We start from the raw sequence: 9,590 nt of genomic DNA on the forward strand, positions 1-9,590 counted from the left end.
GCAATAGGAATAAACATTGTTTTCAGCGGTCCGAGTGTGTATTTCAAATACTTGCTATTTACCATCCAACAATACATGTATGCACTCAAGATGGAGACAATGATACTGCTAGAACAGTTATCCTCGTTAACTTTCGCAACCTCTATATTCATATGTGCCCTGACTTCAATGCTATACCACTGCCAGACATTGCTTTTCGGTATCTGAAACATGTTTTTGAAAATGGTATGATTATCTGCGCACATCATGTTTGTTTGTCAACACTCATCACAGTGCCTTGAAGATCCGTGTTAGAATTACGACTAACGGGTCGGGTGATTAACAGCACGACCCTCAATCCACACAACTGGGACACCAGGCATGTGTTAACCAAGACTGACCACCTGACCCCGTTAGTCGTCTTAAAGGACAAGCATTCGTTGCATAGGACCAGTTCAAACCCGGAGAGTGAGTAATGGAGACCCGTGGTTTGGGTAGGTCAGTGTGAAAATGTGTACTTTCAGGTGTTCTCTGTGTACATCCGGTCCGAAAAGAATTCATTGTCTTCCCATGTTGTCACATGTTGTATAAACCATGGGAGATATTTTTTTGTAAATAAATCATTGGTTTTGTTTTATTTTGTTGTTGTTGTTGTTGAAGGATCTGTGTATGCACATATTTGTAGAAAACAGTGAAATGATTTAAAGTCTTTTCAACCATTATTGCTATGACTGAAATAGAAAACACGAGTGAAACTTAAAACAAGTATTGGTTTATTCGACAACACTGCACAATACAACTTGCAAAAAGTGATCGCTCGACACCAGCGACAAGACTTGAGTGGTTAGGTGGGGTCCACCCTTCCTGCTTTGTTATAACATATATATATATATATATACACACAAATATACAATGGTTAATGTTTGAAGAATCACCCTAAATATTTTTTTTGTTTTAGCAAATGAGTCATAAGAATGTAAGTATTCTAAACTAGCACATGTTTGCCTCATTTGGTTTCAGAACTTGCTAATAGGGGAATTTTTACAATAACTGAACAAAATCAATTATTTCCCCCTATTTACAAAACATATTCCCCATTAGGCCAGACCAATTGTATTGCTTGTTTCACGGATCCGCCTGCCGTAAGTTTTCAAGAATAAGAAAAAAAATTAAAAATTAATTTCTCCGCTCAAAAAATAAAATCCTAATGTTTATGTGTTGAGAATGTAAACTCACAAGAAAATACTTTATAGGTTGTTTTTTTTAACCCCTATTGCCAAAAATAAAATACATTTAGATGGAATGTTACTTTGGAAATTTTAATTCTATTTTTCCCCGCCTGCCTTTAGGTTTTCAGAGAACAAAAATCCGAAAAACAAGAAATACAACTGGTCTATGCTTACCATTTTTGGTGTGGAGTGTGCGTATGCGTGTGTATGTGAACCTGACACTTGAGTATGACGTCATATATAAAGAGTCTTGTGATATAATTTTACCTGAACATAGTACTTACTGTTCAAAAAGGTTCTTTGACGTAGGTAAGTACAGCAGTAGTGCTTAAGGCTGTAAAGATACCTACGTAGGCTGGGTAGAGGAGCACAAAGCAAATGGTCATTGAGAAAGTCTGTATGAAAGTGAACCACTACCATTTTAACGTCAACGTTTGGGCGGCGTTGCAAGTATACCGTCAAAACGCATGGCTCAAGAAATGGACGCGCAGTTGTGGTTTCCTTGCCATGCTGATAGACTCTGTGGGTACCTATAAGAAAATGCCATGAATCGAATCCATGCGACAGATCCAATTGTGACTGTGTATAGTGTCAAACAGTGAAGATGTCGGAAGCAAACCTGGAAGCTGGAGAGACACAAGAAGATGTTCGTGTTACCAGACAAACCATCTCCAGCCTGTGACGCTATTCGACATCTTATTGCACTGACCCCCTCGTACTTCTGAGACTCGTTAATCGTAGATATTTTGACAGACCACCAATATATCAAACAATTTTGATATAATCGTAAACTGTTAGGTTTTCTTGACAATTTATATCTGAAAATACAGATGTTCGTTTCTTAAAAACAACAAACCTTTGGTGAGGTTTCCGGATTACAGAACAAAATGGAAAGAAGAGACAAATAAACAACAAGCCCCCACCCCACCCTACCAAAACAAAATGGAGACCGGTTATGTTTTGTGTTAGGCTGTAAATGGGCGTACTAACACTGTGAATAATTCAACATTGTGTCATCTGCAACTAGTACTACAGTGAGTGGGGTGAGTACTACTCTGCGCCTTGCCACACATAAATACATAACATAAACAAGTGTATAAAGATGTCAACGCCGATATGACGGTAGCCTTTCTAAATACAACATAAACATACAAAGGCAAGCCAAACATGACGATCTCGACCGGTATTTACAGGTAGGTGCACTTTTGTAGTTTTCTGTAGCACACGTTCCACAACGATTTATCAGTGAATGGGCTATTCGTGGTTTCAAACATGTTCATATTACGCAGAAAACATCGAAAAATATTAACAAGCTTGGAAATTGGAGAACGATGTTATGAAAGGTCCTCATGATCACTGCTCTGAAGGTACGTGGTGGAATGGAAGTTTAGAGACTTCAACTTATTGCTGCGCTGCGTGCATGTTAAGTCACAAACTTGTGCTAAATGCGAATGACTGGAAATAATGACGCCTATATTGGCACGACCCTTAATTCTCAAACGCTATCAATACATGTCAATAAACACCTCCCTACATCGGCGAATCTAACGTATGTAACCGTGGTAACTAAGCTACGCCCACTCCGCAACCCAAGGTCATGATGATGGAGTGCACGAAGCTGACGTGGTTGGTGTAGTTGGTGCAGCCGCAGACGCTGGAACAGCTGTAGTCACCGTTGACGTGATTGCCGCCGCAGTTACTGTTGAGGACACACTCTTTTGCATGGAGAGGGCAAGTTCTTGCTTGACAGCCGCTGGGTTCACCAACATGCTTGTGTTTACAGACACATTCCGGAGACCGGAGATCACCACTGCAATACAATGTCGTAAGGTGTAAAACATGTCATGCTGTGTCCCCTTAATATCTAATTATATAACATGAGAGAGGCTGCGTGGTCCAGGCGCAGTAAGGGTCTAGATTTTGTAAGCTCTTTTAACGCTAAGATAGTCGCAAGCGCCATATATTTACATTAACATTAACTTACGATTGTCTTAGCGCTAAGAGAGCTTCGAAAAATCTAGGCCCAGGCTTTTTATGAATATGGAAACACAGCATCACATTGTATGACCAAGAATGAAACAACAGCTCTGGTAACAGTGGAGAATCACTCTTCGGTTCTGCGACATGAGATCAGGAGGTACCAAACCAAGGACACTGGGAAAAGTAGGGAGCCAGCGGCAGTGTACTTGGGATGCAAGCGAGACATTTCAAGGGCGAGGACCGCATAACATGCTTTACTGAAAGCTGCCAATCACGTTGCTGTCAAAAGGGACTGAAAATTCAATATCATTTGATTTAATAAATACACTGACTTTTTTTTGAAAAGGACAAGATCAGGTTTGTTGTGTGGAATTCTTCTGAGGCTGTATGGGCCTATTCCACCTCTTCAATATTCCGTCAATAACACGACGGGAGACAACCGAAATAGGATTCACACACCGTTCTCGTGGAGAATCGAACCCTGGTCTTCAGCGCGACGAGAGAACGCAATAACCACTAGGCTACTCCACCACCCCTAAAACTCGAGACATAAGCAAGGTGAATTTGGACTTGGAAACACGCCCACGTGTCTCAGGGACGCCTGAAAGATGCAACTTTATACGTTGTGATCAGACAAGGGATCGTTGCTAAAGGTGGGAGGTGAAAGGTGTGTACACGCGAAGATGGTATCACCTGGTCGGAGATTGGTGAGTGTAAGGCAGGTTCCAGTCCACTTCATCAGGTTCTGTATGTAGGGCTCCGCCGTGCTGGTGTTCGTCTGCCCCACGTACGAGTCTGCAAGCTGCCTGCCTACAATCCGATCAAACTTTGAAGCTGTTAAGGAGCTATATGTCACCGCAGTACCATCCATAAACTCGCAGGTGCAGCTAACATGCGTATTGCGTACATTACCCAAATTCTTAACCCATCAGTTTTATGTACATGCGCGCATTAAGACGTTCGACAATTTAGCAGTAAAACAGCAGTTAAGGGAATGACCTATGGCTGAATTACTGTATAACTGACAGGAGGCATACACTCTGTTGCAATGAATAATGCACAGGTGTACATCTCGCCCATGGTGACACCACTTACTGTCCCAACTGACGGATAGCCTCTGAAAACCTTCATCGAACGACAAATCTTATTCGGCGGTAAAATAATTGTCCACAGAATGAAAGAAACATTCGTCAGAACTTAGACGGCCAATAGCTAGGATTGCACCTTACGTGATATCCATTCGAATATTCATGATTCCTAAACTAGTCGAGTCGGGTCGACTGAAAAAGATTAATGACAAGGTCTGAATTTAGACCAATCTTAGACTAACGCATATTCACAGAATGTATGTCTGACTGAAAGAGAGTGGTTCTATGGCTGTGAAATGTCCACAGCAAAGCTGCCTGGCTAAAACACCGATGGCTGCTATTGTAAACAAGGATACAAGACCGTAGTGCCAGGTATCGGCGAACTTCCGGTGTGAGTATGCGTCGTAACGGTCAAGAACTGACTGGTGATGGGTGTCCGTCTTTAACCCCGAAGAAGGAAGCGCAGCTTGGAATGTGCTGAAACAGTGATCAAGATCCACGGGATGACTGCAAGACGACATTATGGGGGAAAATGAATACACTGGTAGTTTGAAATGTCGCCGTTTTGGCATTGGTCAGTGAGTTGCATCATAAGTATTTGTACATTTACGCCGAGATATTTTGACATGAAAAATATTTGTCGAACCGAAGCGAGGAAAGTACGTTGCCAACCTTTGCTCGCTTCGCTCGCATATAAGAAGACTTGTCACATTCTCTATGCTGCGCAACCCCATTTGTGCTACAGTTTGCCTGTGCTTCTATACTGTAATATAGGGGGTACGAATGCTGCGCGAAAAGTTACGGGATCGTAGCCTTGCGAGACTGTTGTGATAAGGGGCCCTGATTGTACAGGTATTCGTTAAATCGTCGACACATTAAAAGACGACGTGTAAGTAGTATTCACAGCTTCCATTAAAGGATACCTCTACTATGTTTGAGTTACCAAAGTATACAGCGCCAAGTGGTCACGTGACAATGCCAACCGGCCATTCCTGAACGAGCTGTATATGATGGCCGAGATGTGTGAGATGTACTCTGGTGGGTCAAACTCATTGTCAGACAGACTGATATTACATAATGATTAGCAGTGTTATAGTTGGTTATCACTTTACTTCACTCACATGTTGCTTGTTAATTCGTATCTAGACAGACTTTGCTCCTTTCAGTAGACTATGATTTTCTCTGTATAAGAGGCACCTTATATTGTACAATTATGCAACATGGAGCACAGAATTGTACCAGTATTGAGTGGAAGAGAGAAACTGGTGTAATGACTCATCAGTGAGTCTAAAATTATTAAATGATAGGAACATGTCTAGTTGCAGCTGTACTGGACAAGAGAATCACGGCTACGGCACATGTTTGGACAGATGTGAAAAACAAGGGAAACAACTCCGTCTAATTGTACGTGAGGAAATGTATGTTGTAAAAGACAAGTGGAATTTTTCAATTCATGGTTCAATTCTTGGTGATCAAATTTTCATCAATGAAAAGAATACTTGTCAAGAGCCGTGCGAGAAAGTAGGGATGACGTTTATTTTAGTCAAATACCGATACTCACTTCAGATCCATTTTCAGGTGTTCTCTTTCCCGTTTTAGTTTCTCTATCTCGTCCTTGCGAGTGTCATGGCGGACCTTCTTCTCTTTAATATATTTTCCAGCTAAAATATTCGGGACGACACCATGAACATATGTCATAAGATTCGTGTATTCACATGTATAGAAAAAAAATGACATGCCCGACCTAGAATGTGCACATGCACCGAGGTAACGAGCGAGAACAGTTAGTGTTTACTTACTTTCTTCAAGTGATTCTAGTTCACTCAGTCTCTTGGCATTCTTGTTCGGCGCCAGTGCCGGAACGTAGTCATGGAGCATGCGGAGCTGCTCCTAGAGACAAAAAAACTTATAATAAAGAATCCATTATTTTTGCTCAACCGACCGCCTACTTGTATTTTCTTGAAAGACCTCGGGCACAGTGAAGTTTCCTCCGTTCATATCTGATATATGTGATATTCCTTTTTCACTCAAGGTAGTGACGTAAGACTGGGCTATCGCTGCCTTGAAACTTGCTGATGTCCCTGGTCATGCTAGTGCACAAAAACACTGCGGGCAACTCGGTCGGCAGACTAAAGTGCAACGCGAAATATTGTTGAGAACATTACAAAAGTTGTATGTTCCAAACATGTAGTACAAAATGAATAAAAGGCGCATGTTCGTAACCAATATATTTAAAGAAGTGTCAGACTTTTGTGACATACAATAATGCATATCAGATTAACAAGGAAACGTTTTTTTATATGGAAATGAATCTAAGAATTATTGCTCACATGGATTTTCTTCCGTCTTTTTTTCTCAGCTTTGATGTGTGAATTTTTTCTATGACGTGGCACTCTCCCATTTGTGTGTTCTTTTGGTACCTCTTTAGACACATCAGTGGCATCAACGGCCGTTTGCTGTGACGCCGCTTGTTGGCAGATATCTCTTATGAAGGACTGTATGCATGAGTTTGAACCCGGAGAAGGCTGGAAAAGAGTGATGAAATTATTGAATCATAGTGTTTGATTTAGTTTAACATCGCACTGCACATTTCCAGCTGAATGATGCCTGTCTATGACTTCTGAGTGGGCTAGTTTAGTTTAAGGCCACGTTCAGTAGCTGTGGTCTACATGTGTCTATAAATAATAAAGTCTATCTGGACCAGACATCGGTCCCCCCAACTCTCTCTCTCTCTCTCTCTCTCTCTCTCTCTCTCTCACACACACACACACACACACATACGCGCGCACCTGCACCCCTCGCCATCCGCCTATGCTACTGCTGTCACTGACATATTGGTATCAGTAAAAGAACAATTTGAATCAAATTTCTCGAAACTGGTTTGTTTCCGACTTGACATGACAAGCATGCATATATGCAAAAGCCATTCAACCGGGACGTTTTGCATTTACGGAATAAAAATATATGCTTTAATTAAATGAAAGAAAGAACCCTAACTCATGGTCAAGCACATCACACTTGTTTGGCAGACGATATAATACTGTTACGGTACGTGGGTTTACGCTGTGTTGACATAAATATTGATGTCACGTGGTAAACGAACCGCTCGGCAGCGGAAAATGCCGAGCGGTGATCAATATGAACAATCGTCGATCAAGTGTATGCTTTGGTACGCTGTGCTACATTAGTAATTTCAGTCGATCAAAGGGACGGAACCCAGTTAATACGATTAACTCAATCGCACATTTACGTGAACACCCGGAATTACACGAGCAACTTTGACAGTTTACTGCTACGTCAGTTCTATTTATAGTTCCTTCGGAAAATCCCACAAAGTTCAACCCCTTCCTGGGAAAATTATCGGAAAACTACTGCATCCAAGGAAGGCCATTCTTCCTTGTGATCAAGAAGTACGAATTGCATTTTTTCAAATACAACTATACCGACATACTCCCACCAAAACGACAATCCACATTCACACAATATATACTACCCATACAGTTATAAACGTGAAACGAGGATAACAACTAATATGACTGAATCAGTCACTCTGCAGTAGACGATGATTCACTCGTGGTTCTAAATTAAACATATTTACAACTATAAATACCCACATACAATGTTTATATATTGCACAACAGTAAATATTCTGAGTAAACATAAAACAACTATTTCAACACCAAATATAAATATATTATAAGACTTGGTTCAAAATCCTTGGTGGTTGTTATTGTTAAGAAATAATCCATCATGTTAATACCTGCAGTGAATCGAAATAGTCCACATCCAGAACGTCAAGGCAGGTGAGTGTGAAGTCTCCCTCCGAGACAGAAACATCAAACTCTTGGGGTAACAGCATTTGTTGCATTGAGCGTTCGTAAAACACAACTTTTCCTGTTTTTTACTTCAAAATAACAGGCAGTCTGTGACACCGCTGTCTGTGTGTGTATGTTGCGCTGAGACCGTGCTATTTATAGAACGCCACGTGATTTGTTCAAACGTAAACAAATCAATGCAAATAAATGTTTGCGCGGGGAATTCGACAAAGCAGAACAAAAGTATGAGGCAAACCTGCCTGTGTGCCCGGACGCTAGATTGTTCTTGAACGTCAAGGCAATGTGAGGACTGCATATATGATATGAAGTAATGCCTGTAACAAGTACAGTACATTCTCGACATTGAAAGGCCATGGATCCATAGTACGTGAATATGAATATATACACACCGAGAAAATATGTATATAGCCCACAACAAATGTACTTGTCCAGCAACGCTGTCCTCTTTAAGTCCATGCAGGTTGGAGGTTCTGGGTTATGTTTACGTGTTCAGATCCAAATGAGGGAACAACCAACGTATGTGCATCCTCGCCGTCCATCACAATGCATGTGTGCATTCGGGATTTACATAATAAACACTATTTTAACCTCGGCGGATTTGTGAAAAACTGCAACTATCTCGCTTCTTATCCTGCACCTATTGTGCTGACAGACAATTTCCATGGTAACTTATCGTTCTGTTCGTGCATGTTTATGTTCCTGCTGTGTTAATTTCATTTTAATTGTATAACGACATATCTATATTAAAACTCCATGGATCAAATCATTTGGTCTTGTCTCTAGTTCATGAATATCTAGTTTGACCCAGCATCGTTTGTTGTAGGGGATTATCACGCTTAACTGCTTCATTAACTCTGGGTTTACAGGATCATACAACGCAATGACTAAATACCACAGGTGGGCAGATATCACAGGGGACAACATAAAAAGTGCACCTTTTGCTGTAGAGGATTATCCCGCTCCACTAATCTAGGACCCTAAAACAAGTAGTATTGGCCAAAAGAAACAGGTAACAGTATCGTTATTCAAGTGAGACATACCTTCACCAAACTAGATGAATGCACCAATAAACAAAATGCCTTTAAAGGTGAAGCGCGTTGTAATCACATAATTAATAGGTCTTCAAGATATGTGAAATAATGTGGTATCCGAAAATGTGGTTTAGTGTTAATGAAACACACACGGACCGGTACAAATTATTGACATGCTCTGTTTGTATTGAGTTACCGCATGAGGAAAGTGGAGGATAGCTCATGCTCCAAAATTAAGAAATGGTGTCACTGAAACTTGTTAATTGCCTTGTTGACAGTAGTGCACACATGCTCATAATACAAGCCAACGCGCGCGCGCTTAATGTATAGGGAATTAAAAACAGGATAAGGACCATTAACATGCCAAGGTTCCAGCCAGTGAAAAAGTGTGGCATGCTTACAGTTGATTAGGAATAATGTTCTGTTTCACGACTTGGAGCAATGCAA

The 9,590-nt window shown here is 41.0% G+C and overlaps 1 protein-coding gene across 1 annotated transcript; it reads right to left on the bottom strand.

Moving 5' to 3' along the window:
* Positions 1-729: 729 nt before the first annotated feature.
* LOC137287629 (MLX-interacting protein-like) lies at positions 730-8,251 on the bottom strand. Its single transcript, XM_067820008.1, has 7 exons — positions 8,037-8,251; positions 6,607-6,801; positions 6,076-6,166; positions 5,838-5,937; positions 4,633-4,753; positions 3,882-4,014; positions 730-3,018 (listed from the first exon to the last, which is right to left on the bottom strand). Exons 1-7 carry the CDS (start codon positions 8,142-8,144, stop codon positions 2,804-2,806), a joined length of 963 nt encoding a protein of 320 aa, XP_067676109.1. The 5' UTR covers positions 8,145-8,251; the 3' UTR covers positions 730-2,803.
* Positions 8,252-9,590: the final 1,339 nt, after the last annotated feature.

Source organism: Haliotis asinina, chromosome 6 (genome assembly GCF_037392515.1).
Source record: "Haliotis asinina isolate JCU_RB_2024 chromosome 6, JCU_Hal_asi_v2, whole genome shotgun sequence".
Taxonomy (NCBI): Eukaryota; Metazoa; Mollusca; class Gastropoda; order Lepetellida; family Haliotidae; genus Haliotis; species Haliotis asinina.

Bases quoted from the DNA above. Each gene is read 5' to 3' on its own strand.
- LOC137287629 (XM_067820008.1), bottom strand. From the start codon at position 8,144: ATGCAACAAATGCTGTTACCCCAAGAGTTTGATGTTTCTGTCTCGGAG. The intron at 4,754-5,837 runs GTGAGTATCGGT...TCACTGTTTCAG, and splicing joins CACCTGAAAATGGATCTGAA to CACATTCCAAGCTGCGCTTC. The intron at 4,015-4,632 runs GTATCCTTGTTT...ACAGCTTCAAAG, and splicing joins ATACCTGGCACTACGGTCTT to TTTGATCGGATTGTAGGCAG.